Source organism: Vespula vulgaris, chromosome 2 (assembly GCF_905475345.1).
Source record: "Vespula vulgaris chromosome 2, iyVesVulg1.1, whole genome shotgun sequence".
In the NCBI taxonomy this organism is placed as follows: domain Eukaryota; kingdom Metazoa; phylum Arthropoda; class Insecta; order Hymenoptera; family Vespidae; genus Vespula; species Vespula vulgaris.
The window spans coordinates 14,872,558-14,893,534 of record NC_066587.1 but is presented as its reverse complement, the minus strand read 5'-3'; the positions used below and the strand labels follow the sequence as shown (position 1 = coordinate 14,893,534).

General features: G+C 36.7%; 1 protein-coding gene across 50 annotated transcripts in view; it reads left to right on the top strand.

The window, feature by feature from the left end:
• Nucleotides 1-209: 209 nt before the first annotated feature.
• Nucleotides 210-20,977, top strand: part of LOC127061356 (calcium-activated potassium channel slowpoke) — a 78,623-nt gene continuing 57,855 nt past the window's right edge. For 33 of the 50 annotated variants that reach the window (XM_050988083.1, XM_050988087.1, XM_050988115.1 and 30 more), the window contains exons 1-5: nt 210-2,142; nt 10,901-10,962; nt 11,332-11,428; nt 11,586-11,849; nt 12,016-12,183. In XM_050988083.1, the coding sequence (XP_050844040.1) occupies nt 1,837-2,142; nt 10,901-10,962; nt 11,332-11,428; nt 11,586-11,849; nt 12,016-12,183 (897 nt within the window). In that variant the 5' untranslated portion in view covers nt 210-1,836. Of the gene's footprint in view, nt 2,143-10,900; nt 10,963-11,331; nt 11,429-11,585; nt 11,850-12,015; nt 12,184-19,060; nt 19,153-20,977 lie in introns of all 50 variants that reach the window. The other 17 variants (XM_050988119.1, XM_050988105.1, XM_050988100.1 and 14 more) reach the window with 1 other exon arrangement.

Here is a 20,977-nt window from a genome sequence, read left to right as displayed (position 1 = left end):
TGGAGGTGGCGGTGGTGGTCGTGTTGGTGGTGGTGGTGGTGCTACTGCTGCTGCTGCTACTACAGCGAGAGCCTTCTCGAATAACTCGACTATCCTTTATCTTCATTCGCCGAAGGTGGAACGTTTGTTCTTCGTGTTAGAAACGAACGAACGAACGAAGGAAGGAAGGAAGGAAGAAAGGAAGGAGCGAGAGAGCGAGAGAGCGAGCAAGTAAGCGGACGAACGAACGAACGAACGAATGAACAAAAAAAGATACAAAGTAGTTCGTGTCGTAGTTATCGTCGCGACATCGTCCTCGCTCAGGGGGTAAAAGGGAAAGAGAGAGATAAAGAGAAAACAAAAGCAAAGTCTCGTTGTTGTTGGATACAGGGTATCGTTGAGTAACGAGTGCTTTTTCACGATTATTCACCTCACTTCGACGAGATACAGGAAGAGAAGCAGAAGAGGAAGAAAAAGAAGGAGGAAGAGAAGAAGGTGGGAAGTGTCCGTCGAGCTCGGTGCCATATATACATGCACGCATACATGTATATATATACACACATATACTATATATATTTATAAGTGTATATATATATATACATAGATACATATATATATATATTTATATATATACACTATATATACTGTATTGGAAAGACAACGGCATTGACTGCCGGTCGGGTCGTCCCCGTCGTCGCGAGTGAGCGCGAGTTAGTAGAAGAGGACACACGTTGCTCGACGATCGTTTTACTCGACGACGTGAAGGCGAGGCAACGCGACGCGACGCGACGCGACGCGAAGCGACGAGACGAGTCGAGACGAGACGAAAAGAGAGACGGGATGAGACGACGAACCGAGTCGTTCCTTCGTCCACGGTGTTGACCGGGTGAAAACTTCCTCGCGCTCTCCTCTTTTCTTTAAGAGAAGGGGAGAGAGTAAATCGCTCGACGTTAAGCTGGTATATATACGCACCATACGTGGACGTTCAGTGGGAAGTGCGACACGTTGAGATAACGTCGAAATCGAACGAATAATAAACGTACTATATAACGACACAGAGAGACGTTACAGAACGTAAACAATTGTTACAAAAGGGGAAAGGTGTGCGTCGTTGTTGGGTGTTATCTTTACAAGTGGTAACTCGATCGGAGAAAAGAGAAAGGAAAGAAAGAAAGAAAGAAAGAAAGAAAGTGGGAAAGGTAGAGATAAACTAGGAAGCGGTGGGGGTGGGGTGGGGTGGGGGTTGATCGAGAGAGAGAGAGAGCAAGCGAGCGAGAGAGAAGAGGGGTAAGTAGGTAAAGGGCAAAAGAGCGAGGAGAGAGAGAGAGAGAGAGAGAGAGAGCGAGAGCAGTCGTCTCGCGGCCGAGTTGAGGTGGTGGAAAGAGAGAGTGGTGAACGCAGCAGCAGCAGCAGCAGCACGTACGTGGAAGAGGTGGCCGAGGGAAAAGAAGAAGAGGAGCAAGAGGAGGACGAGGAGGAAGAGAAGAAGAAGAGGAAGAAGAAGAAGGAGCTTGTCGAAAGGAGTAAGAGGGAGGAAGGAAGGGAAGCGCGATAGCGCGAAGAGAGCGGAAAGGAACTTGTTCTTGACGCTGATAGAGTCGACGGTGCAGGAAGAGGGGGAGGAGGAAGAGGAAGAAGAGGAAGAGGAAGAGGTGGAGGCGGGAGTGAGAGAGAGAGGAAGAGGAGGCGGTGGAAGAGAAAGGGCAGCAGTGGTGGAAGAGGAAGAAGGCGACGTTGGCCGCCGCGTGGCTTCGAAGGACGACGAAATTATGAAGCGTATAAAGTGCGTGCGATCGGCCATCATAGTAGCTGTTGGCCGGTGAATGTGTGATCCGGGGGCAGCAGAGATCCGCCGGAATGACGAGCGAAGAGACGCCGACCGAGCAGCCCCCGGTAGATGACTGCCTAAAGGAGCGAAAATGGTGGTGCTTCTTGCTGTCGAGCATCTTCACGTTCCTCGCCGGGCTGCTTATCGTCCTCCTCTGGCGCGCGTTCGCCTTCCTTTGCTGCCGAAAAGAGCCCGAATTCGCCCCAAATGACCCGAAGCAGAAGGAGCATAAGTCGAACCGCCATGGGAAGGAGTTCGAGGGAACTTTTATGACTGAGGCCAAAGATTGGGCCGGCGAGCTGATTTCCGGACAGACCACCACTGGACGTATTCTTGTAAGTAAAAAAAGAACTTTAAGAAAAATGAAAAAAAAAGAAAGTAAGTTTCTTTATCTCCTTTTCTTTTCTTTATTTTCTCTTCTTCTTCTTCCTCTCTTCGTTCGTCCCTTTGTAGATTCCTATTTTGCGCGCCCTTTCTTTCCTTTTTGTATTCGCACGTTAAAAGCGTGATCGATTTATCTTTAGCCAACGTTTTAAAAATAGGTATATCTTTCGAATTTGAAAGAGTATCGTCAACGACAAATAATAATACTCGTACAAAGTTTCAACCGTTCGACTTAGATGTTTATATGTCAACGTTGATACGCGCACGCAAATACGCGTCGGATGCATGCTCCTCCCCCTTTTTCTCTTTCTATCTCTTTCTCTTTCTATATCGCACGCGATGCGGCACTTTCACAGCGTACACATTTACAGCGTTCCATTTCTAATATCTACGTGACATAGGGGAAACTAAAGGAAACTCGGCGTTCACAGAAATCGAACGCGCTTGTTTATCGAGAATATTAAAGGGAGAAAGATAGTAGAGATGTGTCGAGCTTTAAAGCAACGTTTTGACCTTTACATTTTGTAAATACTTATCAAAACGAAGTAACGAACTACGTCGTACATTTCTGGAATAATAACAATAACAATAATAATAATAATTATCTTTCTTTTCGAACACTTCAGAGGAGAAGTTGTTAAAGGAAAATGAAAAAAAAAAATTAAAAACAAGGAATTTTTCATCATAGCGAAATTTCAGTAAAATCACAGCAACGTAGATGGCGTTGATAGTTCTCGAATGATAGAACAGTTTACGTAGTTGTATGTATGTGTTTTAGATCCGTTCGTTTTTTTTTTGGAAGAAAACAAAATAAATAAAAAATAGAAAATAATTAAGCGTGACGAAGTATCGAACAGGTTAGAAAGAGAAAAAAAAGTCGACCATTGAAAGATAGCATGTGTTGGTTCGTTCGCGCGTGGTTTGCTTCTCGTGAAACGTCAAATTTGACGCCAGCCGCCAAATGAGCGATCTATTTCTGTTAAGTACCATTATCCATAAGAGTGATAGAGATAGGTAGAGAGAAAGAGAGCGAGAGAGATGGTTCAAACGATCCACTTCGTCTCCATTTGCGATCTCTTCCGAACGATCGGGTTTAGAAAGGCTCGTCTAACGATAATAAATCTCTCGTACGAATCGTGCGACATCCTCGATCGCAATCTCGTATCACGCATTCGAGAGTGTAATCGATATTTCCGTAACTCTTCTTTCACTTTCGATGTAATCTCAGCGTAATATGACGTCACCGAAGAAAACTTTAAAAAGGAAGAAAAGAAAGGAAATGCAATGGCAAAGAAGCAACGAATTTACTTTATTTATTTATTTATTTATTTACTTATTCATTATTTATTTATTCTGCTTTTCATTTTACTTTTTGCTCGGTATCCTTCGATTCGCCTTTTCATTAATTTTTTTCATTACTGTTTTTTTGTTTCCTCTTCTATCTTACCCCTTTCGTTTAATTTGGAAGGTGAAACGCGTAGGAAAATTAGCGAATCACCCCCTCGGATGTGCGCGCGTGCGCCCATCGTCGCATGATGTTTCACGAGGAGCTCGCACAAGTATTGTACGTGGCCGGTGACCTAGTTCTCCCTGGGTGGATGGTTTCTACGCAGTGCGTGTGCTGCTTCACCCTAGAAACGGCTTTTCGTTGAGAGAAAGAGAGAGAAAGAGAGAAAGAAAACCAAGAGAGCAAGAGAGAGGCGATCGAACTCGATATGTTCTTTTCGTCCTTTCTTATCCCTCATCCCCTACGATATCTTTTATCTTTCCCTTTCTCTTTTCTTGTAGACGCATGCCTTATCATCTCTCTTTCTCTCTCTCTCTCTCTTCCTCTCTCTCTCTCTCTCTCTCTCTCTCTCTCTATCTGTCTGTCTGTCTGTCTCTCTCTCTCTCTCTCTTTCTCCTTCTCCATTTATTATTGGTTAGAATATTTTATGTTCGACGTGTTCCACTTTTCTAGAATGTAAATTTTATTTCTTTTGTATATATTTAGTTCGATCGAGAAAAAGAGAAAAAAAAGAAATACAGATAACGTTTATTATTTCGTATCAGAAGACGAGGGTCACTTTATTTTTCTGTCGTCTATAATTGGACTTTAACCTTTGCACAACTAGCAATCGGAATGACCTAGCAAACGACCCACATAACGAAATCAGTTTCTTATTCTTTATACCTTTTCCTCCTACGATATACCTGCGTAACTTGTATATCCCAACGAGATTATTCCGTATATAGATGATAGGATATCGTTTCTCGATTCGTTGACGTCGTCGTCGTCGTCGTCGTCGTCGTCGTCGTCGTCTTCGTCTTTGTCTTCGTCTTCATCGTCGTCGTCGTCGTCGTCATCGTCTAATTTCGCTCGACGTCAAGCGCTAACAAAGAATCGATAAACGAAACCTTTTCGGTTTGCCCTTTCGAGGTCATCCCGTGTATAATTTATAATCGATGCTACATATATCTTTGCTACTGATTGCCGAGGGTCCGCGAGGGATCGTGAGATATTTATTCGGACAGATCCTCTCTTTCTCCATTTTCTCCTTCTTCTTCTTCTTCTTCCTTTATTCTAATAATAAATATTTTGTATAGCTACCCCTTTATCTCCATTCTTTGAAAGATCGAAGAAACATATTTTAATAATCAATGATTAATAGAAAATCGAATTTCATCGAAATTCTTAGCATTACGAATTAGAAGAGCGATCGTTTCAGTTTTCTTTCGAGAGAAGATCCCTTATTCTTAAACGTCTAAGACGTAAACGTATGGATCTTGATTGTCCCTTACACGTACATCACGCAAACTCGATCGATTAGGTGTCGGAAACACTTAGAATAATCTCCGATCGCTTTTACCTATCTCTTCCTCTTTCTATTAAGTCTAATCGTTTAAATACGATTTGCCTCGACTCGTTACGAAAATTTCACCAATGTATAATTTATTTGCGTTTAGTATTTACATTTATTTCCTCGGTTCTTTGTTTTTCTTTTCTTTTTTTTTTTTTCTTTTAATGATCTATACCGATCGATAACACGTGGTAATTTAGAAATAATACACGTGATCAGTAATTTTTATTAGCGAAAGCTCATCGAGTGATTAGAATTTTTCCATAAATGAAAATGAGGATCGTAACAGGTAATTTTTCGTGGGAAGCAACGAAAAGGATTAAGGATATGGATCATACTCCGAAAGGAAAGTAGATAACGGCGGTTGGCGACCGGCCAATATCCATTTCCAAGAATGTAACAGATTTGTCATGACGCCATTCGAAGTAAAATGTTAGGAGCGCGCTCCCGTCCGACTAACACGAATTTTACTGTGCCAAGGCCCATTATCGATAGTTCTCGCTGCGGATAGGAGATAGAGATAAAGAAAACGAGAGGGCTGGAGGGAGGAAAAGAGAGAGAGAGAGAGAGAGAGATTCATGTACTCCTACTTTCGAATAAAAATATATTTTTTGATCTTTTCTTCTTTTTTTTTTCAAACGAAATACTGGATCATTATCGATCACTATCAAGAATACATGGAATAATGTTTTTCAATTGCGTTTGGGGATCGATAAATGAACCAATCTCAATCTTCTCGTCGTTACGTGGTTCCCGTTCATTTCCGAACGTAATTAGCGTGTAATTAGTAGATCCGTTTCCAGCATCATCAATGCTCGACATCGATGAAACACCGAAACTAGTGTATACCTACGAATGGGGAATATTACAGGCGAGAGAGAGAAAGAGAGAGAGAGAGAGCTCGTTATACATCTGACGAGCGATTTTGAATCATTCGTCCTAGGAAATAGAATAATACTAAACTTTGGCGGACATCGTTGGCAACGTTATTTGCCGGCGTATCGTGTTTATTTGCTATAACAACTTACGCCATGTTATTTGCTTTCTGCGTAGATTATTATCGAAAAATTTTCTTTGTGTACGTTATATATATATATTTATTAAATAACGTATATAGTACAACGTTTTTTCTTTTTTATTAATTAATATAACAATCATAAATCGGATACGATGGATTATCGGATTAGAGAAATTCTGAAGGATTTTCTTCTAATCTTGGATATATTCTTCTATTATCTTCCATCTCCTTCTCTTTTTCTCTCGTATTCGCATTTCAACTACAAATCCGTACGATCGTTAGAATCCTCTCGTCTTATATCATTGTCAGGAAAGAAAAGGGAAAGAAGGGTGAAACGTCGCTGATACGTAGGCCGGTAGTTTTCCACCGTCGAATTTCGCGTTTACTCGTATAAATAGTCGAATTAGATAAACCCGGTTCAATCTGCCGTTGGCGCGAAACGACGTAAAATTGGATGTACGCCATCTCGGGATGTAAAACTTTCTTGCCTGGTACCCTCTCGGCTACCTCTCATCCTTCCTTTCGAATAACTCTCTCGTAGCAGTACTTTATTTTTTTATACTCAGCAGAGAAGGTTTAAAAGAGGAGAAAGAGAGAGAGATAGAGAGAGAAAGAGAGAGAAAGAGAAGGAACATATTGACGAAGATTCTTATTTCAAGCAGAGACTATGATTCACCGTTGTTATCTAAGTTGGATGACGATTCCAAGGATCGTTGATGATTCGTTCACGATCGAGATCATCGTTTCGTCACGGATATACCCAAGTCTCGAATAAGAGTTTCTATCGTATAGCTAACAAACACACGCACACGTATATGGAAACCTACATGTACTCGTAAAACAAGGATTTCAATTATCCAAATTAAGAATCGTTATTGCACAACAAAATCGCGAAAGATATGATCTCGTTTGCTTTTACTTACAAGTCCGCCATACTTTCTTCATCGAATCAACTAATCTCGAATCTTTGATTCCGTTATTAACGAGCTGTTATACTCGGAGAACGACGAATCGAACGACGAATTAAAAAGTAAGCTCGAAGCGAAGGAAATCCCTTAACGAAGTCCGAGTTCGTTCTCTCGTTCTTGACCTTCGACTTCCCTCCGTCCATCGGACTAAATGCATAAGGTTTAGGTTCTAACATAACGAAATTAGACGTGGCGTTAGGAACTAAATCTTAATCGATGCAATCATCCCTCCTTAAATCATCTTTCGATAAATTTCTTTTCTTCCTTCCTTTTCGATTGTATAAGATAATCGTCGTTACTAATTTATTATTAATTATTCAATCAATCGATTTTCAAGCGAACGTTTTTTTCTCCCTTTTCTGTCCGACGATACTTTCCTTTAGTACGAAGAATCGAGATCGATTTTTTTGCTGCAATTTTACGATTTAGAAATGAAATCCTTCATCGAAAGAAAGACGGAGAGAGAGATAGGAGAGATAGAAAGAGAGAGAGAGAAAGAGTATATGCATATGTCGTCTTGGTGACGACGAAAATAACCGAGGAGGCTCGTGACGAGACTGTCCGAGACCCACGCTAATTTTCATCCTAAAATAAGAACGGCAATCTTTATTTATAGCAAGGCGCGATAGGTCAGATTGTCCGCTCCTCAGGGCAAATTGCATTTTCTTAAGTAGCGCTCTGGCGCGCTCGAGACGTGAAAATTACACTACGTATGTATGTACGTACATATGTATCTTCGTAGGGGATGGAACAGGACGTCGGTGATAGTGCGAGGATAGAAGGTGTAGGGTAGAGGGGGTAGGGGTAGTAAGAGGTAGTGCCACTTCTACTTCACGAAGCGTTGAATGAAGTAGCTTTTGTAATAACTTTGCGAGAGTCGCTACGACTAAAGCGCGCTGCGTACATACCGTGTATATGTATGTGTGTACGTATAATGCAGTTGCATGAGGCGGTACATGCTAATCGATTAACGTGACACTTTTATATGTTCCGTGCTATATGTCTCTTTTTCTTTCTCTTTCCCTTTCTCTGTTTTCTTTTATTTTATTCAAAAAGTTAAAATAATTAAATTCGTTTTTTCTTTTCTTTTTTTATCTTCTTCTGTTTACCTCCTTTTTCTTTCTTTCTCTTTACACGGACATTTTCTACGATCATTATATCTATTTAACGCCAACGAAATATATATATATATGTGTATATATAAGATATATTTATTTATTTGTAATTTAAATAACAATGGGAATCAAGAGACAGTAGGACGCCGTAAAGAACTGTGCTCGCGATAAATAAATCTCTTACCAGATTGCACCGCTTCGGTTCACCCACCCAGCCCCGTTCGTTCCGGTTTCTTTCAAGGATCTCTCTAATTCCTGATAGGAAGAGACGAATAAACAGAGCACGTAAACAACTTGAAGTCTCAGTTAAGAAACTTAACAATCGGAAAGTACGAATTCGTCTTCCATCTTTTTCTTTTCCCCCTTCATTTCTCCCTCCCTTCTAGCCACGAACTTACCCTCAGTCCAGTTGTCCTTTCGAAGATGCAATTGGTCAGAAAAGCTTCCGGTAATGGAGAACGATCCCGGTGGTGATAACCCACTGACCTATATCTTCCTATCATGCTCCAGTAAGTGGGAGATATATATGTATATATATGTATACATACATACATATATACATACATACATACATACATACATTCATACATACATACATACATACATACATACATACATACATACATACATACATACATACATACATACATACATACATACATACATACATACATACATATATATATATATATGCACATATATGTACCAAGAGTAAGCAAGAAAGAGAGAGGGATATATATACTCAGAACAAGCAAGAAAGAGAGACGGAGAGAGATACCAAAAGCAAACAAGGAAGGGACAGAGAGAGAGAGAGAGAGATATCAAGAGGAAGCAAGAGCGAAAATGAGAGAGAGAGAGAGAAAGAGAAGATCGGTGTTCGGGCGTGTGCCGAAGGGTTGGAAAGTAGTGAAACGCCACCTCGCGTTTCATTCGTTGCTGAAGGAGAGAGGAAGGAGGATGTACTGGAGATTTGAAATAGAGTGAATAAGAGAGAGAGGCATCCTTCTGGCTGAAAGAGGCAATGCAATAGAGAGAGAGAGAGAGAGAGAGAGAGAGAGAGAGAGAGAGAGAAGAAGAGAGAAAAGCGACAGCCTCGTGACCAGGTCAAACGCAAGTTCAAACGTAAAGCTTGTCTTACCCCCGTTGGAGTGCAGCTGTACTCGGTTAACCCGGTAACGTATAGGTGCCGACACGTTGCAGCTCGCGCTACGAACGAAGCGAGGGAGTCGGAGAGGGTTGCCACCGATCGATATCGGTGCTGGTGGTCACGGGTATAACATCCTCCTCCGGCCATACACGCGTTTATTGATAAAACTGACTCTTACTGCACCCCTCCGATATCTCCCTTCTCTCTCTCTCTCTCTCTCTCTCTCTCTCTCTCTCTCTCTCTCTCTTCCTCTCTCTCTCGCTTTATCTTCCTCTATCTTGATGTTTATTTCAGTAACGTTAACTTTACTTTGTGAAATTTTCTTCGATTCTCTACGAGTGAATCAACCAGTTTATTCACATTTTTATTATCATTATTTTTTTCTTTTTCTTTCTTTTCTTTTCTTTTCTTTTCTTTTCTTTAAAAAGATAAAAGTGAATTTGTATCGAAAATCGAAAGAATTTATTCGCGCAACTCGATTTGTTTCTTCTCATTTCAAGGTAGTTTCTAAATAATTTCTAAAGCAAATTTTTATAATTTAATATAAATTCGAACTTGTGACCTACCCTTCTTCGGATTACCCAGACATTTAGATATTAAATCATGAATGAATAGCATTGTAAAGAGAATAATCGTGATTCAAAGTGTAATTAGCTGCGCTATTTCGAAAAGGATATATCATCTAGCTCCTCTCTGTGTTTCGGCCGATAGAGAAAGTTTGTAATAATAAACAAGTAGTATTTGTTTTCGTCGCCCACTCGGTATGGCCGTCATGTGGGAGAATGGGGCGAGGAGGGGTAAGAAGAAACGACTGGTGGGTGTCGAAACACGCATCGCGTTGGACAAATTTAACGAGCCACAAGCGAGAGTGCTTTAGTCGTGAACTTAACCATCAACTGATAATAATATATGAAAGAGAAGGAAGAGGAAATATAAAAAATAAAAGTGAGGGCCGATTTTGAGCATACGGAGCGAGAAATCGTTCGAAATTTAACGAGGTAGTATCTGGAACAGAGCCAAGTAACTTGAAATCGATCGTTGCGAGTGATGTAGCTTACCTAGGATATACGTACATACAAGACTTATGCCTCTTTAGTTATTTACATTACGTTTATATATATATATATATATATATACACACATATTATGTATATATTAATGTATATGCGAGCTCTAGGACAACCGTGGGAGCTTCGATTCTCTTTGATAACTCATAAATTTTATCGTACTTTCGAATTTATGTTTTTTCATCTGTTTGTGTTTCATGTATTAAGGTATATGTATAAGTAAGTACCTGTGTTTGTGTGAAAGAATACGCACCATTCATAATACGGACATACGCACACGCACGTGGACGTACGCGCTTATTCTATGTTAAGCAAGATTTTATTTCCTAGTTGGTATACTCTAAAGTCTACGTTTCGTGTTTATTTTCACATCCTCCATCCTTTCGTTCCACTACTCTATCATCGGTTATAGTACCTACTCGAGAAACTTAAGACGTTATTGTTACTTTCTATCTCTGTCTATCTCTCTCTTTCTCTCTCTTTCCTTTCAATTATTTATTTATTCTTAAAACAGGACGATCAAAGTAGCTGACATATTGTGTTTTCTATTTCAGGTGGTGCTAGTTTTCATTCTCAGTATAGCATCGCTTATAATATACTTCATCGATGCCTCCAGGTAAGAATTTTGTCTTCTGTTATTTGGTTATTATTATTAGTAATAATAGTATTAATATTACTATTATTTTAGTCAATCTCGAAAAACAATTCGTTGAATTTTGCACAAGTAAACTCGACACTTAACCTTTTTCCTCGTCTGCTGTTCGCGTTTCTGCTGTCTGTCTATCGATTAAAAGAAAACCTTGTGCGTTGCACCTGTTGCAATTACTCGTCTCGTCTTGACAAAGGTCTTTACTTCATTCCCGCAAAGAATACCTTTCTTTCCCACTTTCCTTTTTCCTTTCCCACCATTTCTTTCTCTCTTCTTAAACAAGAATATTATTATCGATAATCCAACGATCGGGGACTTTTCTTTTTTCTGTTCCAGCGAGGAGGTGGAACGTTGCCAGAAATGGAGCAACAATTTTACTCAGCAGATAGACTTAGCTTTCAATATATTTTTTATGGTCTACTTTTTTATACGCGTAAGTAAACGATATTTTTAGAATTTTAGGATGAATGAAAGGAAAAGCGAAAAGAACAAATAAAACACACAGGAATAGAAATGTATATCGATCGATTGTACAAGGATCGATCATCTTGCCGTTTGTTTTGTTTTTTTTTTGTCTTTCCCGTAAACAGTTTATCGCCGCCAGTGACAAGCTGTGGTTCATGCTGGAGATGTACTCGTTCGTGGATTACTTTACGATACCACCGTCCTTCGTATCGATATATCTCGATCGGACGTGGATCGGACTGAGATTCCTCCGAGCCCTACGATTGATGACGGTCCCTGACATCCTCCAGTACCTCAACATTCTAAAGACATCGAGCTCCATTCGTCTCGCCCAACTCGTATCCATCTTCATCTCCGTCTGGTTGACCGCTGCTGGCATCATTCATTTGGTAAAAAAATTTTTTCAATTAGGTACATACGTATCTCACATCACGGAAAGGACGACTTCTCTTTCTCACAATTTCCTTTTTCTATATCTACTCGAAGACTCCCCCATTTAAATTTAATTAAACCGAGATCGTTGATCTTAATGATCCGAGAATAATTTCTTCGCAGCTTGAAAACTCAGGGGATCCATTCGAGTTCACAAACCCGCAACAGCTTTCGTACTGGACCTGCGTGTATTTTCTAATCGTGACGATGTCCACGGTAGGATATGGCGACGTTTACTGCCAGACGGTCCTCGGCCGCACATTCCTAGTATTTTTTCTACTCGTCGGTTTGGTAAGTCCATTTTTATTATTTTCTCCTATAACGTCTATATATACATTACTATAGTATATATATATATCGTTATTATTATTATTATTATTATTATTATTATTATTATTATTATTATTATTATTATTATTATCGTTATCGTTATTATTATTGTTATATCTAACGAAAAAAAAAAGAAAGAAAACGATATGTTTGATCCGTGAGTTTATATAAACGAGTCACGAGAGGCCTCGTGTTAAATTACGAGCAAAATGAGTCGCTCGTACCACAAATCTTTACGATTATTTGTCAGAAAGAAAAACGAAAGATAAATATCAAAATGAATAATAAATAAGAAACGAAGGAATCGTCGAAATCTAAGAAACATATTGCTACTGGACGATCTATGATTTTTCCGACGAGTTAGAAACACGTACATATTCGCTTGGTCGGTGAATTTTGTGAAACGTAAAAGAGGAACAAATTAATAATATATATATATATACTCGTGTTTTTTCTATCATGTTGTTCACCGTGGTCCAGTCTTAGAATGAGAATTGAAATAAAAAAAAAGACAAAATAATCATAATTATGTAAAAAAAAAAAAAACAACAGTCAATAACCAAGAAACGAAACAAAAGAGAAATTGAAAAGAAAAAAAATGAAAAAAGTCAAATGAAATTACGATCCCGTCGAAGATTGATCTTCCCCAAAGAGAGTTTACTAAATGTTTTTTAGATAATTATTCAAATTATATACAGAGAAATCGAGCGTCGTCGATTAATTAGAACGTGGACCAGTCCTTACTCACCTAGGTTTTATTCGCTTCTATACAAATCTATCATACAGTATGTCTCTACGAGACATACTTTAGAATACGAAGGATAATTTTGAAAAACGCGAGTTCTTCTGTTGTTTCGATGTGTTAGGCGGATTCTCGATCCCCTTTAAAAGAAAAATTCGCTTTACGATATGTCAAAAAGTGACTGATTAAAAGGAGAAAGAAATAAAAAAAAAAAAATAGAAAAAACAGTACAAAAAGAAAATAACACCGATCGAAAAAGCCGAATTTTCTTTTTTCCTTTTTTTTCCTATTTTTTTTTTATTCGTTTCTCGGCCATCACCAGACGATTTTTGATTCGTCGTAGCGAGCTAAGGGTAGGGGGTTGTGTACCGAGCGTCGAGAATAAAAATAAAATAAAATAAAATAAAATAAAAGAGAAAAAAATCGATATCGGAGTTAGCTTTACTCATCTCCGGCGTCGGTCGTTGCAAAAATCATACGTTAACGCGGATCGCTGTTGTCGTCGTTGTTCCTATTAGAAAATCGTCCATTTAGAAATAAAAAATAAAATAAAATAAAAAAAAAGAGAAAATTTTGTTTGTGTGTCTCTGCGAGTCGCACACGCGCGCGCGCAGTTATACATATGTTTATATATATATATATATATATATATATATATATATATATATATATATACATATGTATATAGAAATTTCTTTATATGTCCGTCCGCGCACATTTGTTTATTATAATTACGACGATCCGATGAAATATATAGTATATTTTAAAATTTGAGAGACTCCAATCATCGGCCCTTATTTGTCGAGCAGCACGCGTCAACACGGTCCGTTACCCGCACGGTCCATTTTTCTCTTAGGTTTTCTCTTCTTCTTCTTCTTCTTCTTCTTCTACTTCTTCTTTTTCCTCTTCTTCTTTTTCTCTCTTTCTCTCGTTATTCTCAATAAATCTTAATCAATGGATTCTCAAAAAACAGATGAACCTTTTTTATCGAGTCTGAGATAAGACAAATTTTCTCGATCATTGTTGATCGTTACACCTAGGTTTCCTCTAATCAAAAAATACTATTCCGTCGCAATTGTTCTCGTCTTTTTTCTTTTTTTTTTATATATATATATTTTATTATATCTAGAGAAAAAGAAGCTCGTGATTTATAGTTCGTAGTAGGTACATAATTCGATAAAAGTGTGCTTACGCCATATCGGTGCAATTCTTTTTTTATTTCTTCTTTTTCAATGCTTTCTTGCTTTCTCTCTCTCTCTCTCTCTCTCTCTCTCTCTCTCTCTCTCTCTCTCTCTCTCTCTCTCTTTTCTATCTGTCTATCTCTCTCTCTCTCTCTGTCTAGTGTTCTATTCGTCTCGTGTCCTATCTGTTCGTCTATTTGCTCTCTCTTTCTCTTTATAATTATCGTATTATAAGAAATACGAAAATCGTAAAAACGTATTTTCTTCGATTTTACGTCATCTTTTTCATATCGTCGTGTTATAATTTATTAATTATTATATTATATTACATATATATTATGTATATATATATATCTTCAGCAAAAATAATTTACATTCGTAAAATTAGCGCGATGTTTATTCTATATAGTATTTGTAACTTCCATAGTAGGAGAACGCTTATTCGTGTCGTCCATCGTGTGTCTTTCATGTTGTCAGAGGAACAAAATTCACAGAGAGATACGTTTTAGGATATTTGGGCATCCCTTCTCGTTGTCAATCACTTACGTGCAAAAGAAAAAAAAAAAGAAAAAATCAATCAACAAAAATTAGTTTCATTCATCGTCGCAACAGTTTGAAATTTTATTTTCTTTTTTTTTTTTTTCATTCCTGTCACTCTACTTGCGTACAATTTCGACTCATCGAGTTTTGAAATACGAGTTAATTAATGAAACCAAATGGTAATCTCCCTCTCTGTCTTTTTCTTTATTATTACTTTTCTATTTTTTTTTTTTTTTTGGAATTTTATTTCAAAGCTTTGCTATACATGTATAAGTGTTTTATGTATAAGTGTATAAGTATATTATAAGCAAGCATTAAATCAACGATATTTATTTCAACTATTATAGTACAATTGTAGTATTATAAATTTTTTTTAATTTTGTATTCAAATCGTATAGGCAGTCGTCATCAAATTTTAAAACACTCGAACTTTTTTTTATTATTATTATTTTCGAATCATTATTGCGTCGTTTCTTTAAAAAAGATACGGTCCACTTCGAGACTGGATGTTGCAAAGAATCCTTCTCGTTTGAACGTTTTCTCTCTTTCTCTGTCTGTATCTTTCTCTCTCTCTCTCTCTCTTTTTCTCTTTCTCTCTATCTCTATCTCTATCTCTATCTCTATCTCTGTCTATATTGCTATCTCTCTTTCTCTCTTTTTCTCTCTTATGGCCATGAAACTTTATCGTGCAAAAGAAAAAGTGAAGAAACAAAAAAATAATAATAAAACAAGATTAAAAGTACTCGATAACTTTTTCCTTATATTATAAATAGTGAAATGTTGGTGTTTTGTGCGAGCTTCAATTTTTCACTGTCGTTATTGCCTGTGTATATCTGTGTTCTATACATACATACTGTCCTCCGTGCGCTGATACGCTGCTGAAATATATTTCTACTAACTCATATTATTTCTGGCCGCTTAAAATTTTTTTTCCCGGATTACTCATCGTAGCAATACGTTTACCATTTATATACATATATATATTATATTATATTATTATATTGTATTCTCTAATCATTGGACGATATATAGTTTTAATCTTTTGTTTCGATTTTCGAATATTCATCATATGGCTGTTAGCGTCCGTGTGTAATCAGAAATATTTTGACAAATTGGACGATGACAATTTCACTTTATATTTTTCGATAATTATCAAAAATAAAAATTAATGTTTCGATAGAAATTCGTCTAATTTGTATGATAATGTTCTACACATGATGAACATTCGCCTTTATGTTTCATACAACGCTCGATACTGCCTTTATAATCAAAAAAAATTTTTTTTAAGTAAAAAACGAACGAACGAAACAAACAATATATATATATATATATATATATATATATATATATATATATATAATAAAAAAGATAAAAAGAATAAAAAACACGTAGCCACTCGATTATGAAAATATGCACCCTTGCGAAGGGAATTCTCGTAAAATCCTCTCGCTCTCCGAACTGATGTAACTTCTTACTTGCGATCAATTTTAAGTTTCGTTCCGTCACTATTAGATTCGTATATCGATTGACGTAGAAAACGGAGTATGTAATTTCTCAGCTTTTAAATCGCCAGTACATTTTTATTCTTATTATTCATCATCGCGATTACTAGAATGGGATTAAAAGAAAAAAAGAAAAAAAAAAGAGGAGAGTATGTGTCAGGTACATACATACCTTTTCGCAAATCGATCGATTCTCTTGTTCTTTCAAGCCATGTTTTTCTATGTACTTATCAGTGTATCGTCTATCTTTTAATCTATATATCTATATATCTATCTATCTATCTATCTATTTATCTATCTATCCATCTATCTATCTATCTATCTATCTATCTATCTATCTATCTCTTGCGTTGATTCGTTAAACTGCAGTGTCTTTGGTTGCTTGAGCCATATGGAAATAAAGAGACGAATTAAAAGGATCAAAAACAAATTGAACAGAAATGGAATCGCCAGAAGAAGATTTTTCGAGTGAAAGAAGAAATAGAAAGGATCAAAAAATAACAATGGTAAGGACAGATATCAAGATGTCATCAGGGTTAAATGCGGTACAACGAAAAAGAAAAATAAAAAGAAGAGAAAACAACAGAATGGTCGATGTAATCGGCGTGAGGAATTGCTGATGCTTATAATTATATTTGAATGTTCTATAATTCTATATAAAAAAACATAGAACGGATTCACCGAGCTATTCGCCTTTATCTTTTGCTTGCCAGTCAGATAAATGTCATGCTTATAGCCTATCTCTCTCTCTCTCTCTCTCTCTCTCTCTCTCTATTCCCTTCTCACTCTATTTCACTCTCTATCTCTTTCGATCTCTTATCCTCTCTTTCACAAGATTTACAGTTCACAGCAACGAACGATGCCTCTTTATTTGAAGCATCAACTTACCGCATTTCTCTTTCTACTTGTATATACATACATGTATATATCTCTCTCTCTCTCTCTCTCTCTCTCTCTCTCTCTCTCTCTCTCTTTCTATCTCTCTCTCTCTTCCTCTCTTTGTAAAAACAGCGCAAAGCTGTCTCGGGCATACGCGTTTTATATATACACGTGTGTTTACATACGGTGTTCTCTCTCATACAACACATATACTTATAGGATCAGTTGGTCGCGACACTTTACGTAAACTGCATTTAAAAGCTCCACGGAATTTTCTGCCACTGGATAATACCATTATCAATCTTATTGCATTTATAGGTAATGTAATACTTTTGGATCACATATATTACATATATCGAAGTAAAATGTATTTTCATTCTGACAGCAGCATCAATTGTTTTTATCTTTCTATCTATATTTGTTTCTATTGTCTCTTTGCCCCTTATTCGACGAGCATTTTACCAACTCGCTTTGTCACGCTTTTTTAGTATCCAATAATACGATTTTAACGATCATTACCAAGATTAATGCATTAACAGTCGGTTACAGAGAATTATTTTCTCGCATAAGAGATAAACGTATTTTGTGAATTATAATTTAACCAAATATTCAAAATAAATGGATAATATTGCACGATTATTTTTTTCTTTTTGTGCAAGTGTACGTTTAATATTCTTTTTCTCTCTGTCGATTCTTTTTATTAAAAATTTTTTATCACTATAACTGAATATTTTGTTCCTTAGAAAAAAATTTTTCCTATCTGTTAATACGCTAAAACACGAATTTTGGTCATATTTTCTCTCTCTCTCTCTCTCTCTCTCTTTCTCTCTCTCTCTCTCTCTTTCTTTTTCTCTCTATTTATCTATCTTTCTCTTTCTCTTTCTCTCTATTTCTCTCTCTCTCGTTTTTCTTTTTTGTTTCGAATGGTACGGTTTTACGCGGGTACTCGTGCAAAAAAAGAGAACGAACATCGAAGCATCGAGAACGGATCGATAATCGTTTATCGTCATTGTCGCGTTACCAAAGACGAGCACCATTTTCCGAGCATTTTAAAGCTTCTCATCTTACGGCGGATAGAAGAATAAATATAAAGAAATATCCATCAGTGTCCACGTCAGTCCACCAAGCCATTAAGTAGCCCCAGCTAGTATTTCCACCCTATTCTCTAACTTTATGCATCCGACGTATATATACGTCATACATATATACATACATGTATATATATATATATATACACAATATACAGAGTGTTTTCTTTAAAGAAGGATATATGGACCCACTTAAAAAAATTGAATTAGACTTTGAAATTTCGTCCGTCACACGACTTGCAAAAAAATTATTTACACCATACGACGTCCTCTTTCATACCAAACAACATTCGTTGAAAAAATTTTTTAATAGGTTCAATCTCTCACGAGATATTCCAACATTGCGAGTTAAAGGAAACTTCCTCTATGTACGTAAAATCGTGTTCGTATTGAAGCGTGGTGAGTATTATACAATGATCAGCACTTTCCAGGAATACATATACGAACGACGTGAAACATAAACGTACACATGCATATATACATTCATACACTGTAAATGCTTACAAGAGGTAAGAATCGTTTGTGTGTGTTGTGTGTCTCCTTTCCACATTTGTTTCTCTTATCCTTCCAAGACCGATTCATTTTCTTTTTTTGGTGATAATACACAAATACAGCAGCGTGTAGAATATAACAAACGTGTACGACCACATGTGTATATACTCATATATATATATAAATACATACACATATACAAACACGCGTAATATGTACACACGTAAAGAGAGAGACACGCAGACACGCTTGTGTACCCATATCGTACCCAATGAACACATAAAAAACACGTACACGTAGACAAGAGGGGTGGCATAAGCCCCGCTGCAAATTGCGAGCATACATAGATGACCTACTTTGTTTTTAACGATCCGTAGTGGCATATTCCTTTCCAGTTATGATTTCTATTTACAGGCAATTTTTGCTAGTAGCATACCTGAGATAATAGAGCTCGTAGGGAGTAGGTCCAAGTACAGCGGCGAGTACAAGCGGGAACACGGAAAGAGGTATAATTATTTAATAAAAGTACAATATCCTCGCATCTTCTTCTTACCTTCGATTTATGTTCTATCTTTTTCTTTCTTTATTTCTTTCTTCTCATTCTTTCATTTCCTTTCTTTATCATTCTTTTCCTTTTAACGGTTTCTCTATTCCATTTAAATTAAATTCTTTCTTTTACTATTATATCTTCGCTACTACTTTTACTTCCAGTACTTATATATATATATCTTTTACTCTGTGTATATTCTTATATATGTTTACGATAATTTCGACATGCAACGACGGTCACAAACCGAGAAATTTTATCGATTACTTTCGTGAAAGACACGTATGTTGCACATACATATACTACATCGTTATAGGTGAACCAGAATAGCATGGCATATCTATTTTTGCAACCTTTTTCATTTTTATAACAATTAACAAATACAAACGAGAGTAATAAAAGGTAACAGATCCTTCTTTTATTTTTTATTCTTTTTATCTTTACCTACAGTACAAACATACAAAAAAGCCGATTACATGCAAACGATTTGCTGTTCTATTCCTATTTATTTTTTCTTTTCTGCGATATTATTATTGTCTTTTATAGCTTATATAGTTGTCTCTCTCTTTCTCTTTCTCTTTCTCTTTTTCTTTTCCTCTCTTTGTCTCTTTTGAGAGGAAAAGAAAGATGGCGAAGAAGAAGCCTTTTTAAAACCGTTCTTTTACATAATTCGAAGCGCTTCTTCTCAGGAATACGTATGTGCTTTCTTGAATTTGTTCTCCCTTAAAAATTTGAATACTACGAGTTCGCGTGTGCAGCATTTTTAAAAAGTTCTGTAACTTTTACATCGACCATGATACGTTTTGCACCGTAAAGATATTTATTATTCTTCTTCGCTGTCTAAACTCTTATAATATTCTAGATACTCTTTTTACCTTTCTATATAACACTTACATATACAAGAACATATATATATATATTATATACAACACATGGATTTTATACATATATACATATACGTAAATCATTCTCTAAATGCAACACAAAATATACTCAACAACGCACGATGTACCACTTTAGTCTGCTACCTCTCTTAAACATCGATCATCGATACGATTATACAAGCACACACATACAACTATAAGACATATTAATTACCATGCCAAAACGATTCCAATGATATACGATCGAGTAAATCATTGTTTTCAAACGAAAAGGAATCGATATTCACTGTATTAACGATTCCAATTTTTTTTCTTTTTCTTTTCTTTTTCATCGCATATTTTGTTTGTGTTAATTAAGGAGTAAATCGATTCTTTCAAAGAATAAATTCGTCATCGTCGTCCTTTTCTTATTTCTTTCTCTCTTTTTTTTTTTTTTCACGAAGAAAACGTGAGACTTGGAAGACGGTGATGCGCAAAAGCATCGTATGCTTCCTTTAATACGGAAATGCAATTTTACCAACTGCAGCGAATCGTATCGCACACGATGTATACGTCGAATGTAGCAAACGTAAAACGCATGTTTACGAGGAGTTAGCTAGCAAAGCTCCGTTTGATCACGGCAGTTTATGCGAATGACACGTTGTACCAAGCTGCGAGAAGAGAGACTGGTGTATGGCAACTGGCTGACGTTTGAGAATATTTCTTTTTCTTTTTATTATTAAAAAAGAAAAAAAAAGCAAACCCAAAATCCAACGATATCCTTGCGAAATAATTCATTTCAATTTAATTTATATTACATAAGAAACTTTTAAGGATAAGATCATAGAAAGATTTTATGGCGAGGAACTAACGGCACTGTATAATATTATCCTTGAATTATATACTCTCTTTCGTACCTTT